At 32.7% G+C, this 27,771-nt stretch overlaps 1 protein-coding gene across 3 annotated transcripts; it reads left to right on the forward strand.

Annotated features, from left to right (window-relative positions):
- The first annotated feature begins 395 nt into the window (after positions 1-395).
- On the forward strand, positions 396-27,722 carry LOC111429346 (pachytene checkpoint 2 protein). Of its 3 annotated transcripts, none has more exons than XM_023065229.2 (6): positions 396-545; positions 599-740; positions 794-991; positions 1,045-1,266; positions 1,321-1,668; positions 27,350-27,722. In XM_023065229.2, exons 1-6 carry the CDS (start codon positions 505-507, stop codon positions 27,644-27,646), a joined length of 1,248 nt encoding a protein of 415 aa, XP_022920997.1. In that variant the 5' UTR covers positions 396-504; the 3' UTR covers positions 27,647-27,722. The 3 variants fall into 3 exon arrangements, with proteins under 3 accessions (XP_022920997.1, XP_022921000.1, XP_022920998.2); XM_023065232.2 differs by lacking the exon at positions 27,350-27,722 and adding an exon at positions 11,703-11,949; XM_023065230.2 differs by lacking the exon at positions 27,350-27,722 and adding an exon at positions 7,949-8,008.
- Positions 27,723-27,771: the final 49 nt, after the last annotated feature.

Consider the following 27,771-nt stretch of genomic DNA (forward strand, 5'->3'; position numbering starts at 1 on the left):
AGGCTGTATAGTGGGTTGCATATAATAAACTGTAATAACGAAAGCACATCGAATCTTTTTCAAAACATATCCACAACACATTTCATTTAACAAGAACACAACATATCCAATGATATAATTGGAAAAATCGCATTGCTTCATTTAAGTCTTTGTGTAATTATTATTCTTTGCATTATTATTAACAATTTACATATTCATTAGATTTAATTATGCAACCATATTAACACAAACTAACCATTCTTATTATATGTAATAAACAGTATTTAAAAAAAATGATCTAATTTATTTATGTTTATATAATAAAATAATTCATCACGATGAATTAATTTAATTAATTAAAAAATTAAACTTTTCAATATAATTTTAATCAAAGCAAAGAGAAATTCCCAGCATGCACTACAACAAATGTTGTTCTGTCAACTGTCAAAAGTGAATTTGAAAGTTTTACCGGAAAATTTACTTAGGAAATAAGAAAAAGTTGTAATAAGAAATAAATTATTTAAAATGATTACGTTAAACATAGAAGTAGCGTTAAAAAGCTGCAGGTAAATCTTATTAATTCCTTTTGAGTTTGATATTACAGTTGTTTTACTTTCAGCACCATAACGGAGGCTCAAATCATCACCACATGTTTTTCGTATTTGATCACCCAAAAATTCAAATCGGGAATGGTTATTTCAAAATTTAGCGATCGAGTTTTAAACCAGGAAGTTGATTATATCTTAATTGAAGATACAGATGTAAATATAAAGTTAAATAACGTTACAATAATGATTATTACCGTTGTTTTTAGTCTGAAGATTATATAAATCTTACTGAGGTTCGTATAAATTGGTATGTGTACACTTTACATAATACTGAACCACAAATGGATTCAGTTTGTAATTCCGATGATGAAACGATTAATTTGGCTACACATCTAACTTTACCATCGACAGATTTATTAAATTTATGGGATAATTTAATATACGATTCTCAAATTAAAGATATGGTAAAGATTTAAATACTTTTAGTTGACATAAAAATTATAAAAATATGTTTTAGTTGTTGAAATATGCCGCGACGATAATGGAATTTTCTAAAAAAGGTGTAGATACAAATATTGTAACATGTAATCGAGTGATTTTATTACATGGTCCACCTGGAACTGGAAAAACCTCACTGTGCAAAGCTTTAGCACAAAAATTAAGTATTCGTATGAGATATAAACACAATGTTTTAATCGAGGTTAATAGTCATAGTTTATTTTCAAAGTGGTTTTCTGAGGTAATCAAAAAAAGTGTTAAAATTGTAAATTGTTGTGTTAAAATTTCTTTTTAGAGTGGAAAATTAGTAACAAAAATGTTTACGCGTATAAAAGAAGTCGTGGAGGACAACAAAACTTTAGTTTGCGTTTTATTTGATGAAATAGAATCTTTAGCTCACGCACGAGAACAATGCATGTCAGGAAATGAACCATCGGATTCAATAAGAGTTGTAAACGCAATTTTAACTCAAATAGATCAAATAAGACGTTATCCAAATGTTGTGGTATTAGCAACATCAAATATAACTGGCGCTATTGACATCGCTTTTATAGATCGAGCCGATATAAAACAATATCTGGGATTACCATCACCACAAGCTATTTATCAAATTTATTATTCTTGTTTACAAGAGTTATTTATGGTAATTTTTTTTTTATATTATGTATAATAATAATAATTTATTGCGTTTCAAAAGTAACGGATAAATTCGATAAAATTATTATAAACAATTTATGAAAAAATCGCTGAAACGGGTCTAAAGATTTAATTTTTTTGCAATTTTTTGGTGTATACCATATGTTAGCGGTCGGGGAACTTTTTTAATCATTACCCCAAAATATTTTTGTGTGAGTTGATATTATCCATGGCGAAGAGCAAAAAAAACGAAATCGCCTCTTTTTAGCATCTTTCATATTATAGCCCCCATGATAATTTTGAAAAGAAAACAATAACTAAAAATTTAATTTAAACATCATTTATTCAATTTATCAATGTTTGTTTTTTCGTCTATTAATACAAGAAAAATATCATATGAATTATAAAATAACAAGAAATTATCATTTACTTATATTTTCTGTGGGGGCGAATTTTTTTTTTCTCAACTGTATATAACAAATTGAAACCCATTGGGGTACAATTGAGGGTTGACAATTTTGGGTACTGTAACAAATTATAATAATAATAATAGTGGTGGTACAAACAAAAATTAGAAAAAAAAGAATAATTGAAAACATTCTTTTTTCACGTTTTGGAGAAATGATGTTATTTCATGTTCGATATAATTGCTTCAAAATTGGGACTTTTTGATGTAAGAGGATTTGAATACAGTCTTCGGCGTTTAATCGATTTCTGTTCTTCGTTTTTATGTTCATTAGAGTGGAAAAACCTTGTTCGCACAAATATGTTGTTCCAAATGGCAACAATTTTTTAACCGCCTCTTCATGTGCAATTTTGAAAGCCTTTGCAGCTTTTGACATCCAAAAAGACGACAGATTTGGTTTACTCTCAAATTGAATACGTGCTTCAGTATTAGATCGAAGTTCAAGAATTGCTTCTGCCAAACCTGAAGGTTCTTCTGGTATCATAGCAATTTCACATTTAAAAGGATCTACAATCCAACTGACAGTACGTGTATCAAGATCTGGAAAGTAATCTGAAACCCGCTTTCTGAGTTTGATAAGATGTCTTACAATTGTATCCTTGATGTCAGCAAAAGTAATATTTTCGCAATCTTCCAAAAACGAAGCTAACCTTGAAAAAGAAGCTATCTTGTTCTGTTCTACTTTCTGTCTCCAATATTGCAGCTTTAATCCAAACGCTGACGGAATTTCTCTCGCTGAAATGATATTAATATTCTTTCCTTGCAATTCTTTGTTTAATATATTTATACTCTCAGAAATGTCCGCTAAATATGTGAGATATGCAACCCAGGAAGAGTTTTTAAACTTATCTGCGAGAATATTTTTTTGATCAACCATAAAAATTTCGACTTCAGTTTTGAGAGTCCATACTCGATTTAGTACATTTCCGTAAGAGAGCCACCTTACTTCGGTATAATAAAGTAGGTCTGTATATTCAGCTTCACCGTCCTGACATAATTCACGAAATAGCCGTGTTTAGTGCACGTCCCTTGATAAAATTTACAATCTTGATGACATCATGCATGACGGCTCCCAGTGTAGGTTCTAAATATTTGACCATAAGGGCCTGGCGATGGATCATACAGTGAGTAACTTCAATATTTGGGTTATTTTTTTTTTACGAAAGCCAAAAAACCATTAATATGACCCAGCATAGCTGGAGCTCTATCCAAGGATACAGAAATACAGTTTTCCCATTTTAAACTTTGCGCATTGAAGTATTCATTTACTTTATTGTAGACATCAATTCCACGAGATCTCAACTCGAGAGGAGAACAAAACAGCAATTCCTCTTCAAAATTATCTGCATCTTTGTAGCGAACATATACCATTAGCTGTGAATTGCTACTAAAATCAGTTGTCTCATCAAGCTGGATAGCAAAATATTTAGCCTGTTTTAATACGAAAATAACCTGTTCCTTCACATTTTCTGCTAATATAGAAATTCGTTCTTTCACAATTCTCGCAGACAAGGGCACTGAATTCAGTTTCTTCGCTTCTTTTTGACCACACATAATCTCTGCCATTTTTACAGCAGCTGGTTTAACCAAATCTTCACCAATAGTGTATGGTTTCTTATTTCGAGCAATTAACCGGGCTACTTCAAAGCTAGCCCTTGATGCTGAACGCTGATCAAATGTACCAAACAAGTTGCTATTCAATCTTTGTCTTTTAACAAAAATTTCTAAATTTGCAAATTATCTAAATGTTTCTTCAATTGACTTTTTTTGAAAGATTCTGAAGTCAGTACCTTCATACATACAACACACTGTGGTTTCATTGTCTATTTCTTCTATCTTTCTTCTTCTTTCTTCTATTTGTGTAAAACCGTAATTAAGGAATTCGTCTTGGTATTTTCTTTTTCTATTTGCTGCCATCTTAAGGGAGACAGAAAATAATGATTGTAAAATACTTGAATTAAATTTTCAAATTGCGGCTTACCTTGATCGATATATCGATGATTAATGATAAAATGGTGGTCTTGTCAGCAACTAACTAGTAAAAACTTGCTCTCTGACTCGTCAATTTGTATCTTGATGGTATGGTATGGCATGGACTGAACAGGTAGGCGGGGCTGTGCTTTATTGCGCAAAGATATAACTCGAGAACACTTAGTGGTGGGGAGTGAGATGGCGTGGCCTGCATATGTCACTAATTTGTTTAGGTTGAAAAAAATACTAACAGGGTTATAACATAGCAAATTAAAAATATATACTTTTTACTCACAAAAGTTTCATTTTTACCCCATTTGGGGTAATTTACCCCGGTTCCCCGACCGCTGCCGTATGTTCTTGAATCTAATGCGCACCCTTTTTACAAATTTTATATGCTCTAAAATAAAATGCGGATTACAATCGAGTGCGGATTAGATTTGCAGTCGTATAGTTGCAATTTGGAAAACAATAACACTTTATTAAGAGTTTTAGAACGATATTTACATTTTTATGTATCATTTTCTGCCCATATTACGTCATTTTCGGATCTGTCCAAAGCATTGGTTATACAAAACTTCTTAAATGATGTTATAATATTGTTTTCAGGGATTGTTTTCCATGTGTGTTCCTGGTCTACGACTGCATACTTGTCTTAACCATTCCATCATCAGCTTTTCCATTATCCATCTTTTTTGTTGTGCCCTAACTAAGACGTCATTCGGGAAGTCTTTTGGATTTCAGAATGGTTTTTTTTCTCAATATTAATAATGACAACAATTTTTCCCTATCATTTGTTACTGCTAGCATCAATGTTATGCGCAATTTTGCGCAACCACTCGTTTCTAAGGAAATTTCCCACACACCTCTTCTTTCCAGTGTGTAATTGGGAGGCATATCCAGATATACTGCCATTTCGTCGGCATTCACAGTTTGAAACAAATTGAAATTTTTTTGAAAATCATTAGGAGCTTTTGGGAAATTGTAGTTTGTCCAACTTTTGCTAGTATTAAAAATTATTTAGTCTCTCCTTCCGTTTTTCTTGAGAGAACCAGAAAACTGCCTCGTCAATTTCATGAAATCGTCTCTTCTTTGACCCGGTAAATTTTTTGCACGATGCCTCACAGTCTGCAATAGCTGCCTTGTCTTTCCGCAACAGCCGCAACGTTACTCACATTAACGGCAAAAATTGTACCAGCTTTTCGATTTCTTTCTTTTAACGCTAACTTAATAACATCTCTTTAAACTTCGCTGTATAGAAGAACCTCTTCGATTAGTGCTACTTTTTTTCCATAATTACTCTGTTATATGTATAATTAAACACACACCACGTTCGAGCTACTACGAGGGCGGTATATGAATTGAATTCGTGCTAGGCATTACTATTTATTTTTAAAATTATATTTATTTTCCAATTTTTTCTGGCTTGGTAAATTTTAAGTTTAGTCCAATAAAAACTGGTCGTGAACAAGGTTTCTTTAATTGCATCAGCGTCAGGCAACGGAAAAAATATGTATTTATGGTTAACAACAAGCATCGCATCGTTTTGGTGTTGTCGAATTGCACAAAGAAAGATGCGGATTACATTCGCAAACTAAATTTTTTTACCACTATGCATTTTTAAAATTGGGGTGCGGTTTAGATTCGAGTGCGGATAAGATTCGAGAAAATACGGTATTTTAAATTTTTTCCGCCATTTTTAAACGAGTTATGACGTCATTGAAGTTTTTTTTAAATGGAACACCCCATTTTTTATATCGGAATTTGAAAGAGAATTTTTTTCTGAATTATGTACAATAAATATTAATATCGGTTACATAAGAAAATTTTCGAGAAAAATTAATTTAAACTTTCATTATTTCCCATTCATTTGATATAAAAAATAGTAGTAGCCGTGCGTAATCATGGCAACCAAATGTTTTGATTTAAAATTTCCAAGTGTCAAAATTCGATTTGAAACAGTGTATTTTGCGTTAATGAGATTATTTTGAGTAGTATTGTGGAGTTTGTTGTGTTAATTGTTGTTATTCATTGTTATTCGCTGTTATTTGTTGCTATTCATCGCTATTCGTTGTTACTTTTTTGTTGTTATTTGATCTTATTGTTTATCTATTATTGGTTATTTTTTATTTATTGACTGTTCGATAAGTAAGAAATTAATAATAACGCTTACTGAAACTGAAAGAATCGAGATTCTTATGATGATTGGTTTCGGAAATAGAGTCCGAATGTTGTTTAACGAAAAACATCCAAACCGTACTCCAATATCACTATCGACAATAAGTCGAATTGAGAGTAAATTTCGCGAACTTGGTCATGTACGAGACAAACCTAAGACCGGACGTCCATTGGCCTTAAATGAAGACCGTCAATTGGATATCCTGTTAAGTGTAGAAGAAAATCCGCATTCAAACATCTCCAATATGCTGCAAATTTAAATACATCTAGAAGCACAATATCAAGATTTTTTAAGAAAAAAAATCACCCCTACAAAGTACACTTGGTGCATGAGCTTTCCGATGACGATTTTGATCGACGCGTGCAATTCTGCGAATCCGGAATTTATTAAAAACATTCTATTCTCCGATGAAGCAACATTTTGTTTAAATGGCACCGTCCATAAGCAAAACTGCCGTTATTGGGCAGTAGAAAATCCCCATTGGAAAACCGAGGCAAATACACAGTATCTCCAAAAGGTGAATGTGTGGGCTGGAATAGTGGAGAACAAAATTGTTGGACGTATTTCTTTAACGGAACAGTAGGCGGCCTTCAATTAGAATTAATTCCAAATTTACTTGCAATTTTTCCAAATGCAGAAGATCCAAATTCACTACATCCCAGAATTTGACTACAGCAAGATGGCGCGCCTCCTCATTATGCTCTAGTTGTACGAGAATACCTCAACCAAAAATTTCCCAATCGGTGGATTGGCAGACGCGGACATATTGAATGGCCCTTTAGATTATTTTCTTTGGGGTTATTTAAAATCTAAAGTTTATTTTAATAAGCCTGATAACCTAGAAGATCTGAAGAAAAAATTAGAGAAGAAATTCATCGGCCTGGATATGATTCAAAACATTCAAGAAGCATTTGTCTCCCGATTAAGATATTGCCTTGCCGCTAACGGGCAGCAATTTGAACATTTTGAACATTTTTTGAACACAAAAAAATGTTTAATTTTTGATATCTTATTTTCTGTTTGCGTTTTTTTTTTAATGCGTTTGATGCAACAAGCTATTGTTACTTTTGTATCTCAACTACAATAGTAATAATAATTAATTTAAATAAATAATTCAATTCAAATTGAATTTTGACACTTGAAAATGTCAAATCAAAACAATTGGTTGCCATGGTTACGTACTGCTACTGCTATTTTCTATATCAAATCAATTAGAAATAATAAAACTTTAAATTAATTTTTCTCGAAAATTTTCTTATGTAACCGATATTAATATTTATTGCACATAATTCAGAAAAAAATTCTCTTTCAAATTCCGATATAAAAAATGGGGTGTTCCATTTAAAAAAAAACTTCGATGACGTCATAACTCGTTTAAAAATGGCGTAAAAAATTTAAGGTATACACCAAAAAATTCAAATCTTTAGACCCGTTTCAGCGATCTTTTTATAAATTGTTCGTAATGATTTTATCGAATTTATCCGTTACTTTTAAAACGCACTGTATACAGTCTGTCCGTAAAGTAACGGATATAGGCGATAAAATCATAATAACCCGTAGGTACTATCGTTGTTTTAATACACGTAAATACTATAGTGGTGTGTTTAAACACCCCAATATACAGTATGTCCCCGGATCGAGTTACAAAGAGGAAAAAAATTTTTGTTACAGATTTTTCGAACTTATCTCAGCATAAATAATGCGTCGGATATGTAACTAAATCGCATGAATTTTATACTCTAACTATAAAAATTAACTAATTATTCCAATTTTTATGTAAAAATTGGACTTTTTTCTAAATTGAAAATTGAAATTGAAGTTCAATTTATGATATCGCTGTCCCAGAAGAATATGGACGTAACTGGAAATCCGTAAATTTTACAGGAGACGCATTTAATTTGTGTGTTTTTAACAGTTTAATTTTCTAATTGTCATCAATAATTGGTATCAAACTATATACGATGCTTAGTATATAGGGATGCAACATCGCCCATAAAAACATCGATATTAGAACATCGATGTTTTCCAAAAGTGAAACATCGATTTCGAAAACATCGACGTTTTATACCGATACATCGATGTTTAAAAAAAATATTGAGTGGTTGAATTTTTATTATAAGAATGATCATAATAATCAATAATATTTGGACCGCGTTCTGCACCACTTGACTAAGCGACAAATAATAATAACTTTATTATCATAAATTTAATCACTAAAACTAGAGACAAAATGATGACGATTTGTGTAAAAATTTTTGAAGAAAATAACCTAGAGTTTGATTTCATACTTTTAAACTGGTTTTTATTTTATATACATAGAATTTAAGTCTAACCAGTTTCGGCCCTTGGCCATCTTCAGAAACTCTACAAATAGATTAACATCTCTCATCTTATCCATTTTACAAACAAGTTTCTTAATATTTCTTTTTGTTTTGTTAAAAAGATCACATATCAATGTCAAAATCAGATTATTAATTACTAATTTACAAAATTAATGTTTAAAAAGTTGTAAAATGAAATTAAGGACGAATCGGTACAAGTTTACAGATTAAAATTCAGAATAAGATAAAGAACGCTCTTTTTTAACAAAAGAAATATTAAGAAACTTGGGAAAAATTTAAGACTCATCATGTGGCTTAAAAATCGACGATTTTTTCTAATCAATGTGAAATGACCTAAAAAACACGTTAAAAATATAAAGAAAGTGCGGAAAAGTGACTAACACTAGATTTGTTAGACTTCAATTGTAAAACATCTATTACATGACAATTAACTTCAGGTTTAAAGTGCCAACCTCACTTTTGACATATTTGTAATCTTCATTAAAAATCCTTTAAAATGAGTGCAAACACGACATATTTATCTTCAATATTAATGAAGTTATGGTCAACTTCCGGTTAAGAATGTCAACGTCAGCTTTGACATATTTGTAATCGTCGTGAAAAATCCTTTAAAATGAGTCCAAACACTTCCGCTTTGAAATGTCATTGCCATGTATTCATAATTTTTATAAAATGTCTTAATATTTGTCACAAAAACGAAAGTATAATATGTTACAAATATGTTAAAATTAAAAGTTGCAAGTTCGAATTTTTGGCTTTTTGAGATAAATGTGTCAAGTTTGGACTCACTTTAAAGGTAATAATAAAATTAAAGTTGACATTGACAACTGAAAGTTTTTTTCACGACTAAACCAGAATGTTTCTAGTTCTCGTTCTAGTTTTAGTTCAATAAAAATATACAACATAGTAATATCTTATGCTAACTAGCGCTACCTACCACTGCAACTAGAACTAACACTACACCGAGAACTAGAAACATTCGGATTTAGTCCCACGTCTCGCAAGACGGTTAAACCCGAATGATTCTAATTCTAGATCTTGTGTTAGTTCTAGTGATAGTGCTAGTGCAAAACTAGAACTAATACTAGACCTAGAACTAGAAATATTCGGTCTAGTGTTAGTTCTAGTTTTAGTGCAATAAAAATGTGCAACAGTGATATCTTATGCTAACTAGCGCTACCTCCCGTGTCGTTTGTAAAATGGATAAGATGAGAGATGTTAATCTATTTGTGGAGTTTCTGAAGATGGCCAAGGGCCGAAACTAGTTAAATTTAAATTCTCTTCTCGAAATTGTAGGTTCATCTATTTTTTCTATTGTAGAATTTCTTGGTGTATCTAAGTGTCGTATCTAATGGTAAGTCGGTTCTTAGACGTATGATGCAAATCGGACGTGAAATCGTATAACGTGATTGGCGCATAGCTTTATCCTTTAAAACAAATAGTATTTTAGGTCTCTCGGTATACTATATTTTTTCTAAGATAAATTGCACCTTTACCTACCAGACAGCATGAAAATCTCTAAAAACGATAAAATGTCGCTTAGTCAAGTGATGTATAACGCGGTCCATTTATTATAATATGATAAAACACAGATAATGTTATTTAAATTTATTTTTAAGTATAGAATTCAAAAACATTAACTTGGACAACCTGGTGCCTAATAAGCTATTCCTTTTCTGACTAATTGTGGCGCCAACTTCTGAGAATAATCTCTTTTATACAAACATGGAAATAATGGTCGATTATTTTATCAAACATCGAAGATAAAATATTGTTGATAATGAACGATGTATCGATGTTTTATAGACTTCAACATCGATGTTAAAACATCGATGTTTATGGACGATACATCGATGTTTTCGAAAAATCGATGTATCGTTTGCATCCCTAGTAATATAGCATGACGTAATTATGGTTTTTCTACAATTAAAATTAAAAGTGAAATTTGAAGTTACGCCTTTGCTTTACCTGAAAAAATTATTTTAAATCTGGTACATTTTAGTCTTTTTATTAAAGTTTCGAAAATACAAACTGAATGGGGTGCTCTAAATTAAGAGAAAACTTAAGATAATAATAATAATAATAATAATAATTTATTCATGTAATATCACTAATCACATAGAAATCGTCATACAAAAAAAAAGAAAGATTATTTATTATAAAGATTATTTAAAAGACTAATCAAGAAGGTATTCAGACCACGAATAGTAACACTTGGCAACTAAATAGTCCTTCATCCATTTTTTAAAACTCAAAATTTTCTTACTTCTGACGTCTTCGGGTAACTTGTTGTAGAATTTGACTCCCCAATAGTCAGCATATTTTTTAGTAGTTTCGATTCTGTGTAGTGGCGGTCTCAACATTTCTTTTCCTCTGGTGTTGTGTGAGTGGATATATCCATTTTCAGTAAATTTGATCTTATTTTCATGTACGTATACTAGAGTTGCTAATATGTATGCCCCAAATAAAGTAAGTAATTTTTCTCTTTTGAACGATTCTTTGCAACTTTCGGTCGATTCCAGATCACACAGTGCACGAACTGCCTTTTTCTGCAATCCGAAGACTCTTCCAATGTTGGACGAGTGGCCCCAAACAACAATGCCATACGTCGCAATCGTATAGAAATTCGCGTAGTAGGCAATTTTTGCAACTTCATGAGAGGCAACTTTTTTAAGACGTCGGATAACATAAACAGCCGTTGACAATTTTTTACATATGGCATCAATGTGAGGACACCACGTCAGCTTAACATCCAATATTAAACCTAGAAACTTAACAGCTTCAGAGTTGTTGGGTTTCTTAAAATCAATGACAAGTTTCTCAGTTTTGTTTTCATTCAGTTTTAGCTTATTGTTCGAGAACCATTCTTTAGCTCTTTAGATCTAATAATATGGCACGAAAGGTACCTAATACGTCACCACAAAAGCAATAAAATCTAAACACCGTACTGTGGCTACATAAACTTCAAACAAAGCAAATGGTTGCTTTTAATTACTGCAAAATACTTTTAAAATACGGTTTATAAAATGCTGGAATAAGGTTAGCATTCAATAAACTTAGTAAATCTTTTTTCTTATTTTCAGATAGCTGAAATGGCTTGCTGTAAGCTTTTTTGATAATTACATCTCTCACGTTTTTTTTGATCTTATTCTTTGTCTGAAATTTAATCGATACCACTCTGTTTGTTTGTAGCTCGTTTTTTAACAAAACTCGTCTTCTCCTTTTTTAAATTGTAGAATTTTAACTACATTAATTTTAAATTAATCTCCGTCAGTATTTTTATTAATGTTGAGACCGATATCAACTGCTAATAAATTGACGTCAAGAAAAGTTTCAAAGCCCAGTTCTTTAATTTTGTTTCCTTTTTTCTTAGCCCCACGAATAATAGAAATATGCTGTTCAGGAATATGAATGGGCCCAGATTTCTTGGCCAACAAAATTCTTTTCTCGATAACGCTGTGGATTGCATCAGCTTCGTTCTGGGTGTGTCCACGTATTAAAAATTTGTGTGTTATTGAACTAATTTGAAACTTTTCTACTGCGTAGATATAGGTTGCAATAAGAAATCTAAAACATTCGCAGATAATAAACATGTTTGGAAATTTCATAATTATGTCTTCTTATACCTATTCTTTTGTTGCCCCATGCAGTTATCTGAAAAAAACACTACATCCGATCCTGGGTGACTTTTTGATAGTTCTTCCAAGTACATTAAAGTGCAGGTTCCTATTTCTATCGCTCCTCTGTTTCCAAATACTTCATGCCAAAAGAATGCCTTTGTTGTATCTTTGGCTAATTCTGTTATCTAACAAAAAAAAATATTATGAACAACTAATTCAGGAAAATAATTATAACTAACCGTGAAATTATAGCAATTTAATCTAGATTTATAGAAGAATGCTGATGATTGTCCTACAGGTACAGGCAACACTGCCTGTAAATCATAAACAGCCAATGTAATTTCGTCATCTTGTGCTCTTCTTTTGTCACTTTCTTTCTCTTTTCGACTAAGCTCCTTTTCTTCTAAGTGTTCTTCATACTTTTGTTTCAGTTCCATTTTCTCATTGTCTGGTGTATTTTTATAACTTTCACAAAGATCGCATTGATCATTTTTCGGAACGAAGAATCCGATTTTGAATTTTGTGTTGAAGATAGTAGCATAATAATCGTATGACACTGATGGTTGATTCGAAGCAGATCTTTTCTCACAATAATTCCTGTGCATTTCCGCAATTGTTAATCCACCGTCTATGAATTCTCTAGTTGTATCTTTACGGACGTAGTGGCTCTCAATACGTGGTATAGAATTGATGTGATCGAATACTGATTTCACTACCTCTTTGTCAATTCTCTTATGATTTCCATGCTTGCATCTCCAATCTTCTGGTATAAATCCCTGCTCAGATACTTTTGATTTAATCACAGTTCTAATCACTTTTTCCGAAATCCCAAAAGTGTTCGTCAAAAACGTCTTACATACTCTGATCAGTTTTTCGATACATGAGCCAAGAAAATCTCGCTGGCGTTGCAACTTTCCTAAGTCCCAGTATTTTTTAAACAGTTGACTTCTACAATCCTCAGAGATGTTTTGTGAACAAGAACGAATGCATTTATCGGAGCAAGCAGGTTTCATGGACTTAGCTTTGACAATTTTTCCAATTCTTAAAAAAGTGTATTGTTGACCTGAGTTTCTGAAACGTTTTGCTTTCACTTGTTTCCAATTGTTCACATTTTTAATTCTTCTTTTTCCTTTCTTGACTGGGGAATACGTAGATTCTTCTTCATTATCATCAGCATTATTCTCATCAATATTTTCGAGATTTATTGATCTTTCACTTGAAGAACACGAATCACTATTATTACCATCATTAGGGTTGTAATCATCACTTGATCCTACTACTTGTTCCTCTTCAGAATCGCAGTATACCTTGTAACTCTGGTTTATTTTCCTTAACATCAATTTTGAGGTACTTTTCCTTTAATGTTCGTTTAAAGCCTTACTTATAGAAGAAGAATTGGAAATTTCAACAAGAGAAAAGCTCTGACTTTGGGCTTCAGCGTTAAATGATTTATTCTCATTAATAGGATTTTCGTCAGTAGCGGTTTCTGTTTTAGAGCATATATGGAATTACAGGAATATTACTCACTACTTGAGTTGTTTGTCGCTAGACTCAATATTTTATAAGTTCGGGAACTCATTTCTCTGTAACAGAAACCGCAGGTACTTATTACACCAGAAAACAGCTTTTAATATTGCATTTTGCACCTAAACTGCAATTTACAATGTGTCTTAATGTAATTGCGTCACTTGGTTAGTTGAAAAATTGTTAGAGCAATATTAACGTAAGGTACAATTATGTTCAGACTTCATAACACTTTTTAAAGTAATACAGACGTAAAGTACATTTACGGCCATAGTTCACAATAATTTTCAGAAAAATATAGACGTGAAGTACAATTGCGTCGATATTCTGCCGAATCACACAATAATTATAGTAAGGACCTATACTTAGTAAAACATAGACGTAAAGTGTACTTACCTCCTTGTTCTTCTGAAAATAAGCAAGAATGAATCACGACAATAGTCCTAACCAGCATTTACGGCAATATTTCACTAAGTTTGCGGCAAATCCCGTGATAGCGAAGACGCAACTAATAAGTGCGTCGGTATTTTCACGGAGCAATGCTGTCAGATTCGCGCAATGTGACAATGACGTAACGACCCTCTGGCAGCCAATACTGCAAGTACACGCGTTTTTTTTAGCGGATAAATAGTAATATTCTGCGTTAGTTTACGCGAGTAACTCATTATCTAAAAAAATTACAGTTGCGTCCGTGTTTTACTGGAGCAGCGATATGTAACCATAGAAACCATAAAACTTACAACTTATGTTGGTGAGATTAAGTCTTTTCATACAATGTTAACCGTGAAAGAGAGAATTTATTTAGTACTGTGCTATGGTACTAGTGAATCATGTTTTCGTGTAGTTATACAAAAATTCCAGCAAAAGTATTCGGACACAAGAATATCTCATGTGGGGCTCGCAAACTGATGAAAAAAAATTTGGACAAGGGTTCTGTATTAGCCATAAAGAGACAGACAAAGAGACTAAATGAGGAAGACGCTGCTTTTCAGATAGCTTTTCAACAAATGACATTGTTTCTTCCCAGCATTGGAGCGATTAAATCCAATTACCCTTAAATTGTATACGGTCAATGTACTTTCAGCAAGACCCAGCTTACCATTCACACATTGTGCCAAATGGTTAAATTTACTATTTCGTCAAAAATGGATTGAACGAAATGGTCCTATTTGATGGCCAGCACGTAGTCCTGATCTTACAATTATGGATTTTTATTTTTGGGGACGATTGAAACAAATTGTTTACAGTGAAGATGATGCACTATTAAAACTAAGAATAATAAAAGCGATAGAATCTCTACTACTGGCGGAAATTCGTACTTCTTATAAAGAATTTAGAACTCGTCTTCAAATGTGTGCCGAATTGGGAGGGAATTTGTTCACTTACAAATAAATAATATTCATTACTTACATAGTGTGTTATTCGGTGATGGGCGCTTGGCAAATACTCGGCTATTTATCTGGGTATTTACCTTGGCCCAGGGTAAATACCCAAACAGTACATATAAAAGTGATACAAGTAAAAATATAACAGATTCGGAAAAAAATGTAGAGGAACATGATGAAATGGGCGTTGAAGACGAGGAATTGTCAACGATCGAAGACGTATTATAATCAGGCAACCACTGCTCATCCTTCATTCTTGCGACGATGATCCGCCCAGTTCCACTTGAGCTTTGCCATAATGTTGACCACATCATTTACGTCAGTTCTTCTTCGTAGGTCTTCATTTCTTTCTTTCTTTGCGTTACTTTGAGCCTCCTTTGTTTCGGAACCGTATGCCATAACCAAAGGAGGAAGCACGCATTGATTGAAAGCCTTTCTTTTCAAATATACAGGAGTATCGCTCATGAAGATGTCTCTAAGTTTCCCGTAGGCTGCCCATGCGAGTATCACCCTTCTGTTTACTTCGCTTGTTTGATTATTATCTCTCGATACACGAACTTCATAGCCAAGATATATGGCTGCGATGCGAACCAACTGAGATGAGTACTTTAGTGAAAAAGACAAGAAGAGATAGAGGTGGAAACAAAATTGTAAGAGAATTTTGTGGATTCGGAGATGCCATGAGATTTGCTAGGGAAAAAATAAAGAAATTTAACGAATACTTCCAAAAAATGGAAGAAACCTGGCTGATTAAGTTAGCAAGAGATCAAAGATTAGCTAGAAAGAGATCCCGGGAGACCAGGAAGTTGGATTTCCAACTTTAATGAAACACCATGAATGATGCGTAAAAACAGGTTACGACCTGAATAAAAGAAGAAGAATAATAAGATCTTAAACAAACTACTTAATTTTCAATTGGAAATCAACAATCTCATGGATCTTGGGATCTTGGATTTGATGGAAGTGCATTCAAAGTTGTTTTTCAAGCATTAAAGAAATCGTTAAATATTTTCGAAGAATATTACGTAAACGAGAATAGTCGGTAGTGAAAATATAAACTTTCCCGAAATATTCGGTTTACTTTAAAGCTAATAACACCAGGAATGTGTATAAATTTGTTAGACAGTTAAGACAAAGGCACAAATCGCACACAGCTCTATGCTGAGATGGAACAGGAAAAATAATAGGTGATATGAAATAAATGACATTTGGAAAAATTATTTCCAAAACCTATTAAGCATAGAAATTGATTTGGAAATAGAAAGCAGTCCGTCATACCAAAGAAAGGATGGTGTCATGGAACCTATATCAATCAGTGAGGTTCAAAACGCAATTACTGCGTCAAAACATGGAAAAGTATCAGTGATTAATGACTATTCAAAATAGAAGTATTCGGTATCACCAATATTGATGTTAGAGCTTGGAACAAGATTTGTCTTAAATTTTGTTGATATTTAGCCCGACTATTGCACACACCTCCTGTATACGTTCAGCATCAGTTTCATCTCTCCAAGGCTATCCGAAATAAGGACTATATCGTACGTGTAGCGCAAATTATTTAGGTATTGCCTTCAATGTTTATACCTTTTTGGGTCCAATCGAGTTGTTTAAATGCACTCTCCAGGACTGTGATGAACAATTTGGGTTCAACATTGTATCGCCTTGTCTTACCCCACGCCCAATGGGTATTCGGTCAGTACTTTCATGCAATTATACCGTCATTGTAGCATTCTTGTAAATGTTATAAATAAATTCGGTGTATCGGTAATCGACTCTGCATTCTGGAAGTACTTGCAAAACTGCCATCAACTCAATTTAAACCAAATTTTATAAATATCTCTAAATACCCATCTTGGGTAAATACCCCCGGGTATATATCCAGGAAATTTTCTCTTGAAAATAAATACACGGATATTTAACAACACTGGTGTTATTACATAAATTTACATTTAAAATATTTTATTCAATTAACCATATTTTAATTTGATTTGTCCGTATATTTTTCACTAACATAAGTTGTAACTTTTATTTTATTTTATTGGTTTCTATGGTTACATATCGTAAATTGAACTTGATGAAATTTTTAATTTAGGAAAAGTATAATTTTTACATAAAAATGGCAATAATTAGTTAACTTCTATAGTTAGAATATAAAGTTCGCGCGATTTAGTGGTTTGAACATATCCGACGCATTATTTATGCTGAGATAAGTTTGAAAAATCAGTAATAAATTTTTTTTCCTCTTTGTAACTCGATCCGGGGACATACTGTATATTTAAAAATAAAAAAATATGCTTTGCAAATTTTTGCAAAAATTTGCAAAATTGCAAAAAATTGGTTTTTGCAATTTTTATGTTTTATGACATTGGATGTATATAGAAACATTATAAGCAACATAAAATTTATTGTCATTACAAGGGATCGAAATAAATAAACTTTAATAACTTCATATAAATACAAACGAAATAAATCGTTACCTTCTTTAATATAAAAATACTACATAATAAACTAAAAATATTGTTTTATCATGTATTGCATATGAGTTTAGGAACATGTACCCTAGTCTTTGTAGCAAAAAAAATAAGGTCAACATAAAAAACAAAAAAAAAACGAGCATGTTTGAACTGGAAAAAAACAAGGAAAAATCGAATATTAGGTACACTACCTCTTTTCGTTACAATTGTTACAGTGCATAAAACTATTGGAATGGTTTTTACAAACATTCTTCTTGCATATTTGACATGTTGTTTTGATTTTGCGCTCTTGTTTTCTAGAACACATATAGCAACGGCCATAAGAACTGGAACATCCACGGTTTACAGGTGCGGGTTGATTTGGAAGTTCGAGTTGGCTTCTGTTAGGTACACCATCGTCCAGTATATTTTTAATTATACACCTCAGATCCCTAGTCAGTTCTTTTGCTTCAAGTCTACGTTTTACATGATCATGAATCAACGATTTGGCAAGATCAATTGTGAATTTACGTCGTGATGTTTTGATATTTGCTTGGGTTTTGCAATGTTAATAATAGCACCAAATACAGCCATAGGCCACCTTTTAGTTCTTCTTTGACAAGAATAAGTCGCGCAGTGTTGATCAAGAGCGTCCACTCCACCCTTTGTACAATTATAAAAATTAATGATCTCAGGCTTCCCGTTTTCTTCTACATTTGACGCATGGTGCGTGGTTGAAACCAGTATCACCGATCTATTCTTCTTAGGTACATATGATACTATTGTATCATTACGAGTAAATCCAAAAATAGATGATCCCTGTTCACGATGTCTGCTTGGGAGGAATTGCGGAGGAACCTCCCGCTTGTTCTTTCGTAAGGTACCGACATACGTTAGACCAATATCTCTCAGTTCCTTCATTAATTTAATGGAACTAAACCAGTTGTCTGCCGTGACATTTCGGTTGGTGTTCCTAATAGGTTCTACTAACTTTAGAGTACTTTGAGTGGGGACTGACAATTTCTTTGGATTTGGTTCTTTGGTTTTTCCGCAATATGCGTGATGCGTTTTTGCATCACATAAGCACATTATTTTGAATCCATATTTTCGTGGTTTACATTTAATGAACTGTTGGAAGGAGCATTTTCCTCTGAAACCAACTAACATTTCATCTACCACCGCATACTCACTACATGAGTAGTTTTTTTTACATTGGGTATTAAATATATCATATATTTTGGAAATTGCAGCTAGTGTGTCCCCACTTTCAATTCTTTCCTGTCGGGAAGTCCACTCATCAAACCTCAAAGCGATTAACAGAAATAGAAATCTCTCCTTGGGCATAGTCCCGCGAAATATATCTCTCCCTAAACTATCGGTACTAAAAAGAGAGTTCACGTCTTCATGGTTGGATTTGCAAACCCAGGAATGCTTTCAATTCTATCTCGTCTATGTGTCCCACAAATGTAGCTGTGTAGCTTACACTTAAATCTGTAATTTTAGAGTTGGTGTGTTCCAAAATTTCAGATATGATCTCATCTGTTATCAAAAGTGACCAACATTCTAAAGGGCTTTTGGGGGGTTTCACAGGTGCGTTATTTTTTAGGCCTGGAAGATGTATTATGTTCTCCTGTCGAGTTCTGGAAGAAGCCGGTGGAACTTTTGATCACTTGCATCTATTTTTGCCATAAAAAAACTTGCTTTCCCTGGGAGATCGTAAACTGCTCTACTCTTCTCGTTAACTTTATCTTCTGCTTCATCCGTGTCTGTATTATGACTGCTATGTTTACTCGATGCATCACTAAGGTCGCTGTCTTGTTCATTTTCAAGTTCATCTTCAACATCCACATCATCATAAAATATCTCGGCAAGTTTTTCAACTTGTTCATTTGACAAAAACCGATTCATTATTTTGTACACTAAGATTTCAACTCACGAACTTTTTCTAGGGACAAAACTCACAACGAAACTGTGAAGACAAAGATTGGCGAATAAATGAAGTGGAACCTCTTGGTCGCTTTATATAGAATACAAAACACCGGGGAATCACATATGTACGAATTGTGTTGTCAAATATTCCCCGACGCATAAAGGGGCCTGTCCACGATCATGCATGCATGACGAGCATCGCAAGCTATCATGCAAGATTGATCGTGGATGGGGCTGCATGAGACGGTTTCTTTGGTATAAGAAACGGCATGAACAGCATGCATGAACAGCATGCATGAACAGCATGCATGACGCGCATGCTTGATCGTAGATAAGCCCCTTAAAACTCACGTATCGCAATATTGTACTGGTCTTAGGGTCTCGGCGCCGAAGTACGAGCGCGCTAATTATAAACAGTCGAAAGAAAGTTGAAAAGAAATAAATCACTTAATTGTAAAAAATTACAAATAATGTAAATAAAAATAATCTACGTTTCTTCGTTAATAAGAAATAGAAGAAATAGATGTAATTCTAAATAATATCATTCTCCTTTTAAAAAAGTCTAACGCAACTGCTATAGTGGGGTATCAGACCACCCCAAGCATTGCGTTTCTCAAATATGGTTAAAAATAAAAAATGTCTGATAGTGCTATATTAAACATATCAATGTTGTAGAAGAATACCTAAAACCAAATAATTGTAAAAAAATTGGTTTAAAAGATACGAAGCAAAAACTGGTGTCTGGGGTATCGAAACACCCCAGTATAGTAGTTGAGGGATAAACGGTTTATGAAAAAATCCCTGAAACGGGTCTAAAGATTTAAATTTTTTGCAATTTTTGGTGTAGATTTCAAATTTTTTCCGCCATTTTTAAACGAGTTATGGCGTCATCGATATTTTTTTTAAATGGCAATCCCCCATTTTTATTGCGCAATATGAAAGAGGATTTTTTCTGAATCTAGTACAGTCAATATTAATATTGGTTACATAAGAAAATTTTCCAGAAAAATTACGTTAAAGTTTAATTACTTCAAATTTGTATAATGATAAAAGTAGCAGTAGCCATGAATAACTATGGTAACCAATTATTCTAAACAATTCCCTGCGTGTCAAAAACTGATTTAGTAAAGCTTCTTGAAGTGTGGCCATCTTGTTGGAATAACTGCTGTTGGAATTGAGTTGTGTCAACATTATCAGGATGGACGAATGACATCGCTTTGAAAAAATTTAAACATCTCTTTCCACTTAAGGTTTCCTCAAATCTTTTGCGGATATTGGGTGTGCGATTTTCTTGGCTAATTTGGATTTTGGGTAGCGCAATACCGACAACTTTGTCTATTTGCTTGTCCACTCAAAAATTATGTTTTTGACAAAGTCTTCGTCATCGTTGCAAAATTGTTGTTGCAAAAACTACGATTCATTGCTCGTGAATCAGGTTTACTTTATGGCAATGATATTTTGCGGGTTTTAAAGTTTTATGAACCATGAGGGTTTTCTTGCCCAGCCAAAAGCACGATTTGTTGAACTTCCCTTGCAACATTTAGTAGGCCAGACTTCGAGAAATGCTTCGAGAGATGGCCATGCTGTTTAAATTTAGTCAAAGCTAGGCTCGCCATAGTTTGGCTAATAAGTTGCCGATCAGGATATGTTGTATTAAAGAGGTCAACTACTTACTAAATCAGTTTTTGACACTTAGGAAATTGTTTAAAATAATTGGTTACCATAGTTACTCATGGCTATTGCTATTTTCATCATGTCAACAAATCTGAAGTAGTTAAACTTTAAAGTAATTTTTCTCGAAAATTTTCTTATGTAAGCAATATTAATATTAACTGTATTAGATTCAGAAAAAAAAATATAATAAAAATGGGGGATTGCAATTTGAAAAAAATACCGATGACGTCATAACTCGCTTAAAAATTGGCGGAAGAAATTTAAAATCTACACCAAACAATTGCAAAAAATTTAAATCTTTAGACCCGTTTCAGGGATTTTTCCATAAACCGTTTATAATGATTTTATCGCCTATATCCGTTACTTTACGGACACACTGTACAGATTCATTTTGCACCATGAGAAGATGTAAAATGAATCAATGAAATAACAAATATATTAGGAATGCGTGTCAGAATCGAAGAATACAGAAAGCCAAAACAAATGCCCCAGTGCAAAAGGTGTCAAGGTTGAAGCCACAAAAATCCGAGATGTGTTAAATGCGCTGGTGAACATTGGATCAGCGAATGCACTAAAGCCAAAGAAATCCCGGCTAAATGTTTCAACTGTGGAGAAAATCATGCAGCGAACTACCGACGATGCATTGTGATTAAGGAACTACAAGCCATCAGGAATAACAAAACAGTAAATTCAATTAAAATAAAGCCAGACTGAAACTGTAAAGAAAACTGTAAGTACATTAATCGATAAGAAGGCTGGCAGTAAATTAGATCTAATACTAGAAAAAATACTTCAACAAGAAGAAACAAAAAAACATTATATGCACGTCTAGATTTCATTGAAAACAATTTAAACCAAGGAGAGTGTCTAAAAAAATGTCTAAAAAGCAGCAACTAAAAATAATGCTGTGGAATTCCAATGGTCTTCGACAACATCAAAACACACTACCAATAATACTTAAAGAAAACAATATTGATATATGTCTTATCTCTGAAACTCACTTTACACAAGAATCGTATATAAACATCAACCATTACAATATTTATCATACAATTCACCCGAATAATTCGGATAATCCGGGTAATGTTGACCACTATTTGAACAATACAATTAGTACTGAACAACATCAAACTAAAGTGGTAAAACTTCAAACTGCTAATGGCATAATGTCTGTAGCAGCAACGTACAGGGTGTCCCAATTTTGATGTCCGCATAGGCTATCTCCAAAACTAAAAGAGATAGAAAAAAAGTAGCTTACATGTCATGATCTTGTTTTTTCGAGAAAATGCTAATGCCGAAAACTCCGAACAGCTATCGTCTTTTGTTTTCGCCCTATCGGCAAAAACTGAAAATTTTGCGAAAACGACAATCGCGAATCTCACTCATTATCAAAGATGGAGTATTATAAATAAAACATTATATGGGCAACTTTTTACAAAGAATTCGGTGGCGTAGGTAAAATTTTTTTTCCCATCTTTTATTTTCGAGATTTTAGACGTAACTTTATTTTTTTAAATAGAAACCATAATTGGCTATGACCTAAAATAATTTGTTACTTTCTTCTGATAACAAATATACAGTGTGTCCCCAGATAGGTGAAACGACTCTTATAAAATGTAAAATTTTTTCGATATTAATTGTCATTTTTTGGGGTTTAGCCCTGCTTGGTGAAAGACTAATTTTGAACATATTTTCAAGTTTTAAAAAACAAGTGAGTGTTGACACTGAAGCGAAAACTCCTTGTATGTCAGGTAATGAGATTTTTTCCAAAGTGGGCCGATCATTCCGAAAATTTGCATATGGCCATAATTTTTCATTCTGAACAAAACTTCTTAGTAATACTTTCACGTACTGTAAACAGAAAAGGTACTTTACCTGCCACAAAAAGAGTTTTTCTTTCGCCGTCCAAGCTCACTTGTTTTTTAAAACTTGAAAATATGTTTAAAATTAGTCTTTAATCAAGCAGGGCCAAAATCCAAAAAAAGACAATTAATATCGAAAAAAAAAATTTACGTTTTATAAGAGTCGTTTCACCTATCCGGGAACACACTGTATATAGTTTGTGGTAATGTATGTATTTAAAACTTAATGTTGTTATGTACTCGATAACCATACCATGATGGAAAACATTGTTTCCAATATTATTGCCAAACTTTGTAGTAGTATTTAAAAATTCACTGGCATTATGCGCTGGTCCAGAAATCTTAAATTGTCTGCTAACCGGCTGAAGGTTCTTACGTGCGGTTGTCTTCTTTCCGGATACCTTATGAAATATAAATTCGCGGCTAACGTCGCATTCTTATCTGATAACATATAGCATTCCATCATGTTACATTTTTCATAATTTTCGAAATTCATTGTAAAGTTTTATTCAGTTTTGTTATACTTTGACACATAACATGCTGGTGCTTCGTACCAGCACGTAATGCCAGAGTTGTTATCAAATTTTTAAATACAAACTTTGGCAATTATTTGATACATTATGTTCCGTCATAGTATGTATGGTTATCACCATAGCAACATTAACTTTTAAATACATACATTAGTTTTAGATAGAACAAAATGAATTTTTGTTAATTATTCAATAGCCATAAGAAATATACCCCACAAACTATATATATTTGTTATCAGAAGAAAATAACAAATTATTTTAGGTCATAGCCAACTATAGTTTCCATTTAAAAAAATAAAGTTACTTCTAAAATCTCGAAAATAAAATATGGGAAAAAAATTCTACCTATATAATGTTTTGTTTATAATACGCCATCTATGATAATAAGTGAGATATTCGCGATTGTCGTTTTCGCAAAATTTTCAGTTTTTCCCGATAGGGCGAAAACAAAAGACGATAGCTGTTCGGAGTTTCCGAAATTAACATTTTCTTGAAAAACGAGATCATGACATGTAAGCTAGTTTTTTTCTATCTCTTTTAGTTTTGGAGATAGCCTATGCGGACATCAAAATTGGGACACCCTGTACGTTGCTGCTACAGACATTATGCCATTAGCAGTTTGAAGTTTTACCACTGTAGTTTGATGTTGTTTAGTACTAATTGTATTGTTCAAATAGTGGTCAACATTACCCGGATTATCCGAATTATTCGGGTGAATTGTATGATAAATATTGTAATGGTTGATGTTTATATACGATTCTTGTGTAAAGTGAGTTTCAGAGAAAAGACATATATCAATATTGTTTTCTTTAAGTATTATTGGTAGTGTGTTTTGATGTTGTCGAAGACCATTGGAATTCCACAGCATTATTTTTAGTTGCTGCTTTTTAGACATTTTTTTAGACACTCTCCTTGGTTTAAATTGTTTTCAATGAAATCTAGACGTGCATATAATGTTTTTATTGTTTCTTCTTGTTGAAGTATTTTTTCTAGTATTAGATCTAATTTACTGCCAGCCTTCTTATCGATTAATGTACTTACAGTTTTCTTTACAGTTACAGTCTGGCTTTATTTTAACTGAATTTACTGTTTTGTTATTCCTGATGGCTTGTAGTTCCTTAATCACAATGCATCGTCGGTAGTTCGCTGCATGATTTTCTCCACAGTTGAAACATTTAGCCGGGATTTCTTTGGCTTTAGTGCATTCGCTGATCCAATGTTCACCAGCGCATTTAACACATCTCGGATTTTTGTGGCTTCAACCTTGACACCTTTTGCACTGGGGCATTTGGTTTGGCTTTCTGTATTCTTCGATTTTGACACGCATTCCTAATATGTTTGTTATTTCATGGATTCATTTTACATCTTCTCACGGTGCAAATTCCAATATGTATAAAGGAAGAGGCTCTTTTGTTTTGTATTTTAATATTTGGGTTACTTTACAAATTTTATAATTGCGTTCCAATAGTTCATCTTTGATATCTTATCATTAACATCACAGCTTTTTAGCTAACACTTTCAGATTTCTGGTTTGCTTATTTTCATAAGTTGACCAAGACAAATTCTTTTCAGTAAGCATCTTTGATGCCGTTATTTAGCGCATGTGATAAAAATCCATCTTTAATTTCCGAAGACTGTTTAGATGGCGAGGATTAAGCCGAGAAATTTTCTGAAAAGCATCGCGAATATATTTCGGTGAAAAAATTGTTGTCCTCTAAAAAACAATAATAATGAGATAATAATAATAATAATGTTTGGCAATATACATTCATTAAATGTTGAAACTGGGATAATTAAATTCACTTTATCTTTGCAAGAGTAGATTGAGTAAATTGTGAGTTTTTTTTAAATAAAATGAACGTTTAAACCTTGTCCCAAATCCATTTGTCTTTAATTTCTTTTTAATTATTCTAACTATTGCGGCAATTTCCTTTTTACCTTTTAAATTTTTCTTTATCAAAAAATTCAGGAATCTTCATTCCACTTCGAAACACTTCCGAAGTTTCATCGCACCGGCTTTTTCCACCTTCACAAATCAAAACATCCAGAAATTTTTTTGCTTCTTTATTGAACTAAATTTTTTGATGATTTTCACTACTTTTTTGACACATCTTAGTTTTATCTACAATACGAGTACCTAATAGAATTAGAGTACTGAACGTGTAACCAACTCTTGAGAAGTTTGAAAATTGAGCTCTAGGTTGTTTAGAGGTGGAAATTTCTCGTTAGCTAATTGGTTACATAGCCGGTTGCAGTCATTTTCGCTTCGTTTCGTTTTCGGCGTAAATTGTATCTTTGCGGTTGTTGACATCTTTTACAATGTGCAATGGTAAATTACTAATAATTAAATTTATTAGTTTGGTGAAAATATTGAACTTTCGCAAAAATAGAAACTTTTTTTATTTTACAATTGTTACAATTGATTTTTTTAAAAGCTTTTTCATCTTTTTGCTTTTTCATCAAGAAAAAGGTGTATAAACAAGTCGCTTCAATGTTTTTGACTTTATAAAACATTTGACTTGATAAAATCTGTGCGTTTATGGCTAAATAAAGAAATACTTACTTTTAAGTATAAAAAATCAATGATTTGGTGTGATACGATCAAATCATCATGATATCTGGTAGTTACGTGCTGAGAAACAAACTGCAAATCGATCTAAATGGATTTATCTCCCAGAATGTAACTATTATTAGATCCATTCTATTGCCTTTATGAACCTCGATTGCTCAATCACAGCTCAATGATCTAGATGACTTGGCCAGATTTTGACCAACACCATTACAATGGCACACGCAATTGATGGAGCTGAATTATTTGCCGACAAAGCTTTAAATGAAAATGGAATATTAGAGGTTGCTCTTGAAATTCCTTGCCCCATAGAACCCAGTGATAATCAAGAAAACGATTCTGTTCTAAACACAGATGTAATAAAAGAAAGATTGGAATTGGTAAAAAGGTGGAGTAACCAATTTGTGATACATGAGCCAAATGAGGAACATGCTGGAAGGTTTTTTAAATATTCTTCAGAAACTTATATATCGTGGAAAAACAAAATTAGGTATACTAGAACATCACTGGATTTTCTGCGTAAACTTTACAGGCTTATGCGACAGCAGAGTTAAAACACAGCACTGGACTAAGAAAGATTGACATTTGTGATAATCTTAAGTATACAATCTACATTACATCAGCGCTAGGGAAACAGTATGTTAAAGCTCAGACAAAGATGGGAAATGATTCCAGTATGTTACAAAACTTTTTGCAAAATTGAATACTGAAAAGAGAAAAAGCGATATTTTTTATGGTCTAGTTTAGTAGTCTAGTTTTATGGTATAGTTTTCTTTTAGCTTGTTTTATTATCCAATCAGTCTCCAAAGCTAACTCATCTTCGTCTGTGGTATACACAACTTTGGTGGTTACTAGAGGGTTAAGATACTTAATTGTTTGTATTTATTTCACACATATTATTGCGCATTACGCGCATTCCGATTTACTTACGTCGTAATAACAGCAATTAGGAATGGCTGAATTGCTATTTATTGTTATAAATCGCGTGTACGATTTGTATTATTATTATCAAAAATATTGTACTGTTCATACTATTTTACATTATTTATATCATCTAAAAGCGATTTATAAAGCGTAAAATAAAACACTTGATCGCAAAACACATTCGCTCTTGAGCGATGCAGATTGTAAATTTAAATATATTTTTTTAATTACTTAATAAGAAAAATTTTTTTTTGTTAAAGGTTGGAGTGATTCAATCTAAAGAAATGTTTGAAAACATCGAACTTTTTAAATCATATCAACCAAATTCAAAGGACTCGAGAACGGCGACTCAAAATACTGAAATGCTGATGAAATTGAGCCAAGAAAGTGTGGGGTTAAGTGGAAGAGCTTTGAGAAAAATTCCTCTTCTTGCACACGCCATGTTTTTGGACGAAAAAACATTTGTTGATGTTACTATGTTTTTGGATGCGATGGGTAAAGCTATTTGTTATGAAAAATCATCTAGAAATGGTATTTCTGTGAAGTCGGGGTGCTAGAATAATATAATAATTAGGAACTTTTGTAAGATTTGATGTGTTAAAATAAATGTTAGGAAATATTTTTGAAATATGACATGGATATTCAGTATTATTGTGTTAAACACCATGTTTAACCTTCCAAT

This window comes from Onthophagus taurus, chromosome 6, assembly GCF_036711975.1.
Source record: "Onthophagus taurus isolate NC chromosome 6, IU_Otau_3.0, whole genome shotgun sequence".
Taxonomy (NCBI): domain Eukaryota; kingdom Metazoa; phylum Arthropoda; class Insecta; order Coleoptera; family Scarabaeidae; genus Onthophagus; species Onthophagus taurus.